At 39.9% G+C, this 14,143-nt stretch overlaps 1 protein-coding gene and 1 pseudogene across 1 annotated transcript; one reads left to right on the plus strand and one right to left on the minus strand.

Moving 5' to 3' along the window:
• The first annotated feature begins 533 nt into the window (after positions 1-533).
• LOC112202612 lies at positions 534-3,935 on the plus strand. Its single transcript, XM_024343612.2, has 5 exons — positions 534-1,586; positions 1,680-2,474; positions 2,637-2,717; positions 3,141-3,584; positions 3,678-3,935. The coding sequence occupies exons 1-5, from the start codon at positions 534-536 to the stop codon at positions 3,933-3,935; spliced, it is 2,631 nt and encodes an 876-aa protein (XP_024199380.2).
• Positions 3,936-5,295: 1,360 nt separating this feature from the next.
• Positions 5,296-11,370, minus strand: LOC112202629 (annotated as a pseudogene).
• Positions 11,371-14,143: the final 2,773 nt, after the last annotated feature.

The following is a 14,143-nucleotide window of genomic DNA, read 5'->3' on the forward strand; positions in this document are numbered from 1 at the left end:
TGCAGAACCTATCTTTTCATCTTTTATCAATAAAATAGAGAATTTTCTCTTTTATCTCTGGTGGACTCTAGAACCCTTTTGTTAGGTTTATTGCTAGTAAACCTAGTTATCAATCCGACTGCGTCAGGTGGTATCAGAGCAGGTCTTCCCTGTCTCTTTTATTTGCCATAGTAGCAATCGGTGAAGTTACGAAATCTGATATTGAAGCTCTTACAACAGCGTTTACCGCTGCTATCAATTCCATGAATAATCAGATTGGAGAAATTCATAGATTGTTGGGTGAGAGAAACAACAACTACAACAATAATCGGAATAGAGGCGGGGAAGGAGGCCAGCGATTTAGGGCTCCACGTGGTGAAGTTGTTGTTAACACTTCAGAATCTGGGTCTGAAGAAGAAATTTTGCAACATGAACAATAGGGACAAGCTGACCAGGATTACAAAGTCAAGGCCGAAATTCCTTTCTTTTCGGGCAACTTGGGTGTAGAAGATTATTTGGATTGGCAGCTTCAGGTGAACAGATTCTTTGAGATTATGGAAGTGCCTGAACACAAGCAGGTTAAGCATGTTGCCTGGAGATTGAAGAGTACTGCTGCAGTATGGTGGGATAAGTTGCAGAACACTCGAAAGAAGCAGAGGAAGCAGGGTGTTAGGACATGGCAAAGAATGAAGCAGTTGATGATGGAGAGATTCTTGCCAGATGATTATGAGCAGATTCTATACAGGTTGTATATTGAATGTGTCCAGGGAACTAGGACAGTGGCTGATTACACAGCTGAGTTCTTACGCTATTCAGAGCGTAACGAACTAGGAGAATCTGAAGACCAGAAGGTGGCTCGCTATGTCAGTGGGCTGAAGCCTTCCATTCAGGAGAAAATTGGGTTACAAACTGTTCATACTATGGTCGAAGCTTCAAACCTAGCATTGAAGGCAGAGTTGTTAGAGAAGCCTTCACGTGCTTCTTCCTTCCAGAGATATAACTACCAAAGGAGCACATATTTGGTTAACTCCTCAATTGACAAGGGTAAAACCACACTGCAGAAAACAAAAAACGCTTTTAGGGCTTCCAATCCTCCTTTTAAAGGGGCTGGCAGTTCTAACAGTTCTAGTGGTGCTCAAAACAGGGCCCCGAACCAGAGGCTTAATAATCCTTATGCTAGACCTACAACAGATGTCTGCTATCGATGCAACAAACCTGGGCATAGATCTAATGTGTGTCATGAGAGGAGACAAACTGCTCTTATAGGTGAATATGATGAAGATGAAGAAGAAGGAGGAAGAGGTGACGATTATGATGGGGCTAAATTTACGGAGGAGGAGTCTCCTGAAAAGGTTTATATTGTGTTGCAGCGGGTCTTATTATGTCCTAAAGAAGATGGGCAGCGACACAATATTTTCAGGTCATTTTGTTCCATCAATAACAAAGTGTGCAATTTAATTGTGGATAATGGGAGCTGTGAAAACTTTGTAGCCAAGAAGCTGGTGGACTACTTGCAGTTACCTATGCAGCCTCATAAAGCACCTTATTCCCTTGGTTGGGTCAAGAAAGGTCCACAAGTTCGAGTTACTGATTCCTGCAAAGTACCGGTATCCATTGGTAAGCATTATAAAGATGAAGTTCTATGTGATATTATTGATATGGATGCTTGTCATATTTTACTTGGACGACCTTGGCAATAGGATGTGGATGTGATTTATAAAGGCAGAGATAATGTGATGATGTTTATGTGGAATAGTCATAAAATTGCTATGGCTCCTGTGTGTCAATTTGAGAAATCTGGTGGAAAGAAAGGGGAGATTTTTCTGACCTTGTCTAGTAGTGAATTTGAGATGGAAAAGGCCTTTAAAGAATCTGAAGTTTTCTGCCCAGTGGCGATAAAGGGGTTGTTGGCTGCAGAAAAGGAAGATGTGGTGATCCCTAAGGAAGTGCAGAATATGTTGGGAGAGTTTGAAGAGTTGATTTCAGATGAGTTTCCCAACGAACTACCACCTATGAGGGACATTCAACATCAAATTGATTTGGTTCCTGGAGCTAGTTTGCCAAATCTGCCACATTACCGAATGAGTCCCAAGAAGAATGAGATTTTGAGGGAGCAGATTGAAGATTTGTTGAAAAAAGGGTTCATTCATGAAAGTATGAGTCCATGTGCAGTTCCAGTCCTCCTTGTTCCTAAGAAGGGCAATCAATGGCGGATGTGTGTTGACAGCAGAGCCATAAATAAGATAACTGTGAAGTACAGGTTTCCCATTCCTCGTTTGGAGGAGATGCTTGATGAACTCGAGGGTTCCAAAGTGTTTACCAAGATAGATCTTCGAAGTGGTTACCACCAGATTCGAATCAAGCTAGGAGATGAGTGGAAGACAGCTTTTAAGAGCAAGGATGGCTTGTTCGAGTGGATGGTTATGCCATTCAGGATGTCTAATGCACCCAGCACTTTTATGAGGCTTATGAACCAGGTTCTTCGTCCTTTTATTGGTTCCTTTGTCGTGGTGTATTTTGATGATATATTGATCTATAGCAAGACCAAAGAAGAACATCTGGTACATTTGAGACAGGTTTTGGGAGCTTTACAGGAAAATAAATTGTACATTAACCTGAAGAAGTGTACTTTCTGCACCAACAAACTGTTATTTTTGGGATTTGTGGTTGGAGAAGAAGGCATTCAGGTTGATGAAGAGAAGGTACGAGCAATAAGAGAATGGCCAGCTCCAAAAACAGTTTCTGAGGTGCGGAGCTTTCATGGTTTAGCTACTTTCTACAGGAGGTTTGTGAAGAATTTCAGTACCATTACTGCCCCTATTACTGAATGTTTGAAGAAAGGCAAATTCCAATGGGGAGAGGAACAAGAGAAGAGTTTTGCCTTAATCAAGGAGAAACTTTGTACTGCACTAGTTCTTGCTCTTCCTAATTTTGACAAGGTATTTGAGGTTGAATGTGATGCTAGTGGCGTGGGGGTAGGTGCTGTGTTGTCATAAGAGAAGAAACCAGTAGCATTCTTTAGTGAAAAGCTGAGTGAAGCTCGTCAGAAGTGGAGTACTTATGACCAAGAATTTTATGTAGTGTTCCGGGCATTGAGGTAATGGGAGCACTACCTGATTCAGAGGGAGTTTGTACTGTTCACTGATCATCAGGCCTTGAAGTACCTTAATAGCCAGAAAACTGTGAATAAGATGCATGCAAGGTGGGTGAGCTTTCTGCAAAAATTCCCTTTTGTGATTCAGCATAAATCTGGTACTCTTAACCGGGTTGCAGCTGCTTTGAGTAGAAGGCCTTCCTTGCTGGTCACTTTAGCTCAGGAGATTATGGGGTTTGATCTCTTGAAGGAGTTGTATGAGGAAGATGTTGATTTCAAGGAGATTTGGGCCAAGTGCAGCAACAATAATGCAGTTGCAGATTTTTATGTGAATGATGGATATTTATTCAAGGGCAACCGGCTATGTATCCCTAGTTCTTCATTGAAGGAGAAACTGATCAGAGATCTGCATGGAGGGGGATTGAGTGGGCACTTAGGCCGAGACAAAATTATTGCTAGCCTTGAGGAGAGGTATTTCTGGCCACAGTTGAAGAAGGATGCAGGAACTATCGTGAGAAAGTGCTACACCTGCCAGGTTTCTAAGGGTTAGTCCCAAAACACAGGTCTTTATCTACCTTTACCTGTTCCTGAAGATATTTGGCAGGATCTTGCTATGGATTTTGTGTTGGGATTACCCCGTACCCAAAGGGGTGTGGATTCAGTGTTTGTGGTAGTTGACAGGTTCTCCAAGATGGCGAATTTCATCGCATGTAAGAAAACTGCTGATGCTTCTAATATAGCCAAACTGTTCTTCATGGTGGTGGTTCGTTTGCATGGAGTACCCAAGTCCATTACTTCTGATAGAGACACAAAGTTAGCCACTTCTGGATTACCTTGTGGAGGATGTTTGGAACAGCTTTGAACCGTAGCAGCACAGCCCATCCTCAAACTGATGGGTAGACAGAGGTTACTAACAGAACTTTGGGTAACATGGTCCGAAGTGTTTGTGGAGATCGACCCAAACAGTGGGATTATGCTTTGCCACAGGTGGATTTTGCTTATAACAGTGTTGTGCATAGTGCAACAGGGAAGTCACCATTCTCCTTAATTTATACTACTGTTCCTCGACATGTGGTTGATCTGGTGAAGCTTCCTAAGGTTCCTGGCGTTAGTGTTGCTGCTGAGGGCATGGCTAGAGATGTGCAGGCTGTTCGAGACGAAGTTAGGGCCAAGCTAGAAGCAACTAATGCTAAGTATAAAGCTGCAGCTGATAAACATCGCAGAGTAAAAGTGTTCCAAGAGGTTGATGACATGATGGTGTTTTTGAGGAAGGAGAGATTTCCTGTTGGTACCTATAACAAGCTGAAGCCCAGAAAATATGGTCCTTTGAAGGTGCTGCGGAAGATCAACGACAATGTTTATGTTGTTGCCTTTCCTGATTCCATGGGTATCTCTAACACCTTTAATGTGGCTGACCTGCATGAGTTTCGTGAAGATGAGGTTCTTTATCCAGATGAGAACTCGGGGTCGAGTTCTTCGGAGGTGGAGGAGACTGATGCAAAACGGATGGCAGCCCAATTCGAAGAACAGTTGGATCGTGCTAAAGGAGGAAAACGAAAAGTGACTAGTAGACACGAAACAGCTCGGTGTCCGATTGGGACGTGCCTTACCTTTCTGGAAAGAGAATCGCGCCAGAAACAAGACCATGAGCTGTGGCATTTTTCGGGCTTTCGGGGTCGTTTAGGCCCTCAAAACTGCATTTTTCTATTTTTCAGAGTTTTGGTTTTCCTAGTTATTTTTGGGTTGTTTTCGTTTTTACCATGGGCTTTAGGGTTTCATTGTTAGTCGCCCTAGGGTACTTTTCTCTTATTTATGCAGAACCTATCTTTTCATCTTTTATCAATAAAATAGAGAATTTTCTCTTTTATCTCTAGTAGACTCCAGAACCCTTTTGTTAGGTTTATTGTTGGTAAACCTAGTTATCAATCCGACTGCGTTAGGTGCAGATAGGGGGAGAAAGAAGATAAGAAAGAAGACAGGAAATTTTGGAAAAAACTGAAGCAGGGGCATTATCGTCACTTTACACAATCCGTAGCTTACGTGGCGCTGAGCTGGCAAGGAATGACTGACACGTCATCAAGCAATCGGAGGAAATGGAGGAGATGGACCGGTTGGACTGAAAATTGTGAGTTCAGGGACTTTTGGGATTAAATCAGAAAAGCAGGGACTGAAACGAGGACGAAACCATACTTCAGGGACTAAACAGTAGTTTGCCCTACAAATATTAAGTAGCGCACATCACTTCTTCTTCATTTCGAATCGAACTAATTGACTCTTAAGCTTCATTTTTCAATGGCAGTGAGGATGACAAAGTTGCTTCCGAATCATCTTCATCATCCACTACTGGCGTGTCTTGTGGATATAGGAAAGGCTTTGGAGGCATTTGAATGAATTCAACTTCTCCTTCAAGCATCTCTACTGCTCTGTTCATCGAATTAGGACAGTCACTTGGCTTCATTTGTATACACCACCATGCTACCATGAGCATTTTCTTTGCTAGTTTCTTTTCCTTGTCCGTGGCATCTTCAATTTCCACCTCCTTTTCTTCATTGAACTGGTCATACACCCAAGAAGGAAAGTAAATTTGTCTCGTATTTGCTGCAAGTGCATTTAAATTCCTTCTTTTCCCTGCAATTTCCATCAACAACATTCTAAAACTATAGATATTGTTGTAAAACAAAATAATTTATGAGAGAGAGAGAGAGAGTTTGGACACAGAGAATCAGATTGTGTGTCTTATTCATCTTACCATGAGGAGCCTTATATAGGACTACATGGTATGCACAAAAGGGTAATGCTTAATTACAATCCAATCACTCCTACAATTAAAACCTATCAATCACCAATCTATAGGGATAGGCACCTATTACTCATCATCTATTTACATGATTATCCACAAATATTTACAACACTCCCCCTTGGATATTCCATGTCAATAGTGTTGCATAGGCTGAGCGCTTCTAAGTTGCCTCGTCAAAAACCTTGCCAAGTAATAAAAACCCTGTGGGAAAAAAACAACCTTGGTCGAAGGAGAAAAAGAGCACAACGCGCTTGAGTGTGGAGTAGCAGTATCACAGCTTTAGAGATAGGTGAAGTCTTCTTATCAACACCATAAGTAGGTAGTATGTCTACGAGAGGGATGCATTAGAGTTGCTACACCAAAACCTTGCCCGGTAAACCCAGTGGGAGAAACCCGTGGTCGAAGGGAAAAGATGAGCAAATGCATGTATATGTCGAATCAAAGCATCTTCAGGATGTAGTATAAGTGGGGTGACCATGCTAAAGATGTGCCTCGTTAAAACCTTGTCAGGTAACAAAACCCAGTGGGACAAAATAACCCTGGACGAAGGACAAAAAGAGTACACGATGGTCAAGTGGGTATGCTTCAAGATACTCCCCCTGAAAATTACATGTTAGGTAATTCAGATAGTTTACGTAGACCAATACCTTGAACATGCTTCTGGAATGTAGACTTTGGTAGTGACTTGGTAAAGAGGTCTGCACGATTGTCTTCAAATCAAATATGCTTAACTTCAATCTTCTGATGCTCCTGTTGTTGCTAATTGAAGGAGAACTTCGATACAATATGTTTGGTGTTGTCTCCTTTGATGAAACTCATCTTTATCTGCTCTATGTAAGCAGCATTATCCTCGTAGATAATGGTTGGTTCATCAGTGGTGGAATGCAGTCCACATGTGCTTTGAACACGCTTTGTAACGACTTTTAGCCATGTACATTCACATACTGCTTCGTGAAGAGCTAGTATCTCAGCATGATTCTAAGAGGTAGCAACAACTGTCTATTTCGTAGACCTCCAAGAAATTGCAGTATTCCCAATGGTAAAGACATAACCAATCTGGGAACATGCCTTGTGCGAGTCTGATAGATAGTCTATATCAGCATATCCAACAAGGCGAGCATCATTCTGAGGATCAAGGGGGTTTGATCCATTCCTTGATGCATAGGGATAGAATAAGCCTATATCCGCTGTACCTCTAAGGTAGCGAAAAATGTCTTTTATGCCATTCCAGTGGCAGCGTGTTGGCGCAAAGCTATATCTAGCTAACAAGTTCACATCAAATGAGATGTCCTGTCTAGGGCATTAAGCCAAGTACAATAATGCGCCTATTGCACTTAGATATGGGACTTTTGGCACCAATATCTCTTCGTTATCATCTGCAGGACGATACGGTTCTCTCTAGACTTTAGACGACCATGGGTGTGCTTGCTTTTATCCTCATTAAAGCATCTTAACATCTTCTGGATGTAATTTGGTTGATGGACCAAAATTTCATCTGCACTGTGCTCGGGCTCCAGGTCGAGACAATAATTTGTTCTCCCAAGGCCTTTCATCTCAAATTCCAACTTCAGGTGTTTTGCGGTTTCCTTGATCTCTTCAGGAGTATCGATCAAATTCATGTCATTGACATAGACCACCACAATACCAAACTAGGAACTTGTTTCCTTAATAAACACGCATGTGGAATCAATTGAAAATGACCCTTTAATAAAGTTGGTATTTCGAGTTCCGCGACCGGCGTAATACTCATCTACTGCTTCGGCTATCACACAACAGGTGCGGGACCAGCAGTCAATTCCTCCACATCGATAACAAAGATCATGCTGATTCTGGTGGCGACAGGCCTGACTAGTGTTCCTTTCAACTCGGGCTTGCTGAGTTATGGCATCATGGTTCCTACCACGTGGAGCCTGATTACATGGCCTCTTGGGCTTTGGCCAAGTGGTAGAAGATCATATGGGCTAATTTCATTCTGCCAATCATGGCTTGCTTCAAGCAAGAAAATGGTCATCTGATGGTAAAAGTGTTCTTCCAGAGCGACCCAAAGAGTCTGTATATCCTCTTCATCAGATACTCAACTTGGAGTGTTTACTTCATATGTTTCCTTTTTGAAAATTATGGCACTCATATTAAAAGCCTCAATGATGACATTGTTAGCATTGATTGTTGATCTCATCTTTTTTTGCAGTCAGATGAATTTTCACATCTTGAGTTCACTTTAGATAGTTTCTTCTGGAGACCTCCAAAGCAACAAAGTCAAACATGTTGAGATTTGACATTTCGTACAGGAAATGAACAAATAATATTAGTGCTTTGGGTAATATCATCCATAAGCAAGTAATAAGAACTTCAGGTTCTATAACATGGTATGAAAAATCGGATTAGACATGTAAAATCTACTGGTTTTATCATGTGTGGTGAATTTATGAAGGAAACTTCAAGTTTCTTAAATGGCATTATCGAAACTACAAGTTCGATGTATGTATGAACTACTGGTTCATCAGATACCTGCATTTTCTACACATATATTCTAATGCGAAAATTTAGCAAGTAACAAAATGATACTGAATAGAGCAAATTGTAATAATATCTCACAAATTAGCTAAATGAAAATCACAAATCAATTGAGATCGATATTAATTGCATGCTAGTAATATAACAAATTAATTATCACACAATTATGTGAATAAATGCTTCTGGCAATTAATTACACATATTAAATATGGTGAATCTATTTACAATATGAAATCATTTTTCCTTTTATTTTGATTCTGCTGGACCAAAGAAGGAGTGGGCTTGATAGTGAAGCCTATCGAGCTTAGTCTGCGGGCTCGTGACCTAGGCTTTCATGCGCTAGTCAAAGAGTATGTGAGGCCTGCTGGGCTGCTAGGTCCTGCAGAGGGAGAGTGGGCCTGCTGGGCTCATGCTAGTCTGCCAAAGAATGAAAAGTTATTACTCAACCCTTTCAGTAACTCCAATTGAATACGACCAGGTAAGGAAAGATGAGGTTTAGGTGGAGCGAAGCTCGCTTAAGTACACGGCCTCATCTGAACCTTTCCTAGAGATCGCATCCAACTGGATGAGCCTAGTTTGAGAAGATTCATAACTTTTGTCATGGTAATATTTAGTGAGCTTCTATTCTGGCCTTGCAACTTGGGTCTGAGCTTCTGGCTCGAATTTGTTGCTATGACTTTGGGCTTGATTTGAGCTTCTGACTCAGCCTCTATTAATATTCACAATTATAACATAACCAAATTAAATATATGTTATTAAATCGTAACATAAATATATTAATGCAGCGGTTATATACCTAAGGAAATGGGTTCAAATCCCATTAATGCTTCTAGCATTACGTACAGGTAATAAATTTGGCAAATGCTTCTGGCATAATGTTTATGTAATAATCACGTAATAATTTAGCCCATAATGCTTCTAGCATAAAGAATTATAATGGCATAATTCAAATTAGTGTAACCAAAATTTAAGCCCATAATTCTTCTATCATAATTCACGCAATAATTCAGAATTGTCTCAATGTGATAATGAAGTGATTGTGGTAATGAGCATAAATTACAATGGTAATCTGCTTTGGATAAAATCAATCAAAATCAAATCACGGGTTGATCAATTACCAATTAATTGGCCTCAAATCTGCTTCTGGCAGAATTAATACTAAATAGTGTTGACACACACTAACTTGCCATAGTGGTACAGCGGACAACATATTGAGTTGGTACCAATTTTAGCTGGGTTCGAATCCCAGCAACTGCATAATTTTTTTTTTTCTTTCTTGTTGAATTGATGTTACTGATATTGATTTGGTACTACTGGACCAAGTACTACAGATATATAGTTGCAGTCCATAAATTTTTCTCTTTTCTTTTCCAATCAAACAATCCCAAACACATGAACAAATATATACAAATACATATACCAAGTAAATAAATCATGTAGGATTTGCTAGGGTTCATGCATTATGGTGATTTTTCATATTCAATCAATAGGCTCAATAAGCAAGAAGCATGAATATAAAATTAGATTTTGGAAAACATTACTTGATGAAGAACGGATAAATCTTCAGCTTATGTGTGCAGAACTGAGAAGGTTGTCTTCTCAGCCAATCTAAGAGCTATTCGCCTCTTCTGGACAGCTCCCACTTCGAATGGTGTACAGGTCTCAAAACGACTCCAATAAGGCTGAAATTTGGAGAGCAGATAGAAGAGGCAGAGATGAACAACTTTGATGAAGGAAAGATTTTGATCTGAGGTTCCGATCAAGAGGTTTCGGGGCATGCAAACAGGCTGCAGCAGGGGGATTTTTTTCTTGGCTAGAGCTTTGGTTAGAGCTTCGTGCTGATAACGTGTTGTAAAACAAAATAATTTATGAGAGAGAGAGAGAGAGTTTGGACACAGAGAATCAGATTGTGTGTCTTATTCATCTTACCGTGAGGAGCCTTATATAGGACTACATGGTATGCATAAAAGGGTAATGCTTAATTACAATCCAATCACTCCTACAATTACAACCTATCAATCACCAATCTATAGGGATAGACACCTATTACTCATCATCTATTTACATGATTATCCACAAATATTTACAACAGATATCAGCTTTGTTCGACACACCTCCAATATTCTTGTAAAAGAATTCTGGAGCTATGTATCCAAAGGTTCCTCTTACTGCGGTAAAAATTATACTGCTTTCATCTGATGGGCATAATCTTGCCAGACCGAAGTCTGAAATCTTGGGAACAAACTTCTCGTCAAGAAGAATGTTGTGTGGCTTGATATTGAAATGCAAAATTTTCATATCACATCCTTGATGCAGATAATCAATACCACGGGCCACTCCTAGTGAAATTTCAAATGCTTCCTTGCAACTTAAGGAAATGAGTCCTTCCTTGGGAAATATGTGTTTATCAAGAGACCCTTTTGACATGTACTCATATACAAGAGCACGCTTTGATCCGTCAGCACAATAGCCAATTAGTCGCACCACATTGACATGATGAATTCTTCCAATGGTAGCAACTTCATTCATAAAATCTTGCCCGTTAGCTTTGGAATTTCCCAACATCTTAACAGCAACAAGGTGACCGCTCCGAAGCTTTCCTTTGTACACAGAGCCATAACCTCCTTCCCCTAATTTATCCTTAAATCCTTTGGTCATCTTCTTGATGTTGGAGTAGGAGTACCGTATAGGCATGAGGTTGTTGTGACTCTAAGAATTCTTCAATGACGCTGTACATTGATATATGTCGTCTTTTCAACTTCAAGATTAAAAACACAACCACACATGGAATTCCGAATACAGGTTTTGCCACAATCCACGAACGCACTGTAGAGGAAAATAATTTAGTCCCTTGCTAGAATTACACTAGAGATCAATTATTCAACCGTTTATGACTTCTCTTTGAAAGAATGAAGTTTTCTCAAATTAATATAATCAAGGTTACTTTTAGAAAAATAAATTAAGGATAATACACACCTGCCATTATAGATATTATAGATATATCTGCAAAATAGAGAGAGGACAGTTATACTAAGAGTTGATTATAAGTTGGTGTGAAAACAATAAGCTGGATTGATATAGTCCTTACCTCTTAGACAGTCCAAGATACCATACCTGAGCTCAGCCGCATCACGAAAAAATCTTGTAAATGAGAAAAAGTAAACTGAAAATAAATAATTGTGGTAAAGCTTGAAGAACAGAATCTTTGTTGTTCCTTACCACAATTAACTTTGTTGGTATCAGTGTCGACATAGCAATCCCAAGGGGGACCAGATGTATGCTGGCTCTGCAACCATGAAAGTTCAAAACCATACAGCTAGCAGCAGCTCATTGTGGATGTCTATGTAGGACCTGTTCACGTCCTTTGTACCGTTCCATGATGTCAAAACCATCAGCTGTATAGGGCATGAATCCAGCAAATCTGAGGCATTTAATCTTCTAGTGTTAACAAAAGAATGCCCACTCGTTGCATTAATGCAAGGAGCAGTATCCATATAGAGAGATGAATTCACCGGCCGAGTTTCACAGGTCATGAAAATTATAAGCTTTGATGCCAGTTGAATTCTATGATAGTTCCAGCTACTGGAACCTTTCTTTATATGATGGTTGTATGGACTATAGTCCCCATATCTGGCCATGGGGGAATAACGAGGGAGTGAAGAGCAGTTATCCTTACTAACATTTGCATCCACAACTCGGATTGTGTAGTTTCCATAATTGATAGCAAGCACATAGTATCTTCCTAAATTCAAGTGTACTACAGTGAGATTGTTCTCACAAGACAGGTTATAACTTGAGTCACCGCACTTCTTTGGATCATCATTGAGTCGAAAAGGGTTAACTTAGTGGGAGCTGAGATGTTTCATACTAAGCTGTCTTTTCTCTTCAGTTAACTTGATTTATTATCAAATCATTGATAAACACATTAACATTCAAAAGTTCTAATTGCATAATACATTTTACATACAAGAATTGTCTTCATCTGCTGCTATTTATCTACTTTTTATTTAACTCGAGTATATTAAGTTAATAGCAGGTTTATACAATCTTGGTATAAGCTTCGAGAGAGGCAACTATATTGATTCTGATACATCAGCAGAATTCTTAAGTTGGACCATGGAACTCACTTTAGTTTGATTCATTTATTGAGTATTCCATTTTCATGTACAGAGTATAACTACTGTGAGTTATAGTTGCTGCATCGTGATTGGAGAGTGCTTTATGTTCTATATACATATGATTTTCTTCAGTCTTCTGTAGTTAATTATGACTTGAGTTAGTTGAAATAGATTCTGGGATTTTTTTTTTCACTTGTATTTTGTGCACACTTCATTGATTACTACATCTAATTTACAAAGCATTCTTGTTGTTTAGATTATGACAGTCCAAGTGGGAGAATGTAAGAAATTACATATGGACATGTCATGATTTAAGTTAATTTGCTACTAGCAGAATAAGTAATTGACAAGTGAATGATGTCTCTAATCCTTATGACCTCTAACAATATGAATCAATATTGTATAAGGTTATGGAGATCTATCTTAAGATTAAATCCATATTGTACATGACTTAAGTTTACTTTTGGTATATGGTTTAGGACTTAGTATCCTTTATGGTAGGAGCTAAGTTCGATTCCTATATATACAGACATAGGGTCCCTGCTCTATCAATCACAAGCTATTAATCAACTCAGCCCCATCAATGAGTTTAGTATCAAGGATTGATCAGAGGAGAAGATTCACAATGTCGCATCAAGGTTAGATCACTTGTCTTATAGATATGTTTTCATCAAAGCATGCCTAAAGTATTGTTTGTACTGAGAATGTATTCTTATATTTGATCACAACTAAATTTTTACTTACATTTGGTATCAGAGCCATTGTGCTCAAATTAAGAATCGTTTTGTTAAATAGAGTCTTTCGCTCTTTTCTTTGAGCCATCTCCTCAAAGGTTCATACCCATTTCCTCAAACAGCCTTTCCCCAATTGTATCAGTTTGAAATCTCCAATTACCAAAAATCCAGACGTCTTCGTCTTCCCTTTTTAGCTTTCATTGTCATTTCAATTCACATAAATCCAATCAAAGATTACCTCCATTCCCATCTCCAAACCCTAATTTCCCCTTTGTCCCAGTTTCCTTTAGTTTCGAACCACTCCCTCATCGTTACCGGGCCATCGTTTGACTCCAAACTCTCGCCCAACGGCGTCAAGGTTATAACTGGCTGTCCTATCTATCGCCTTTTGCACCACCTTCTTCTTCGTCAAGTCATTACGACGAGTTCAGACCAAAAGAGAGAGAGAGAGCTCCTCCCGTCGCTCGAATCACCTAAAGCCCTAATCTTTTCTTAGCGTGAAGAGTTGAATTGAAGTTTGGAAGTGTTTTGAGTTTCGTTTGATGGAAGAGAGAGGTGGATATTGGCAAATCCTCTGTCCTGTAATGGTCGGAGGGTGGCGGCGGCGGCCAGGAAACGACCCCTAATTGGCAGCGTGGATGGGGTTCATTAACAGCGTTAAGAAGCTGGGGGCCAATTACGGCAATCAGGGCTTTGAGCCTAGAAGGATTGTTACGAGAGCTCGATGATTCTCTGGTTTCAGTGGAGGTCGCGCCCTTCTGCAGTGAGGCCCAGTTTGATCGGGTTGTCGCCGAGGCTCAACAGCTCCAGCAGTCGTTCGTCATCGTTTGGTACATTTCTGGGTCTTAATGGATTTTTCAATTTAGTTTTGGGTTTTTCATTTGTGATTAGAAATGATGTTCTT

The sequence above is a fragment of the Rosa chinensis genome, chromosome 1 (assembly GCF_002994745.2).
Source record: "Rosa chinensis cultivar Old Blush chromosome 1, RchiOBHm-V2, whole genome shotgun sequence".
Classification (NCBI taxonomy): Eukaryota; Viridiplantae; Streptophyta; class Magnoliopsida; order Rosales; family Rosaceae; genus Rosa; species Rosa chinensis.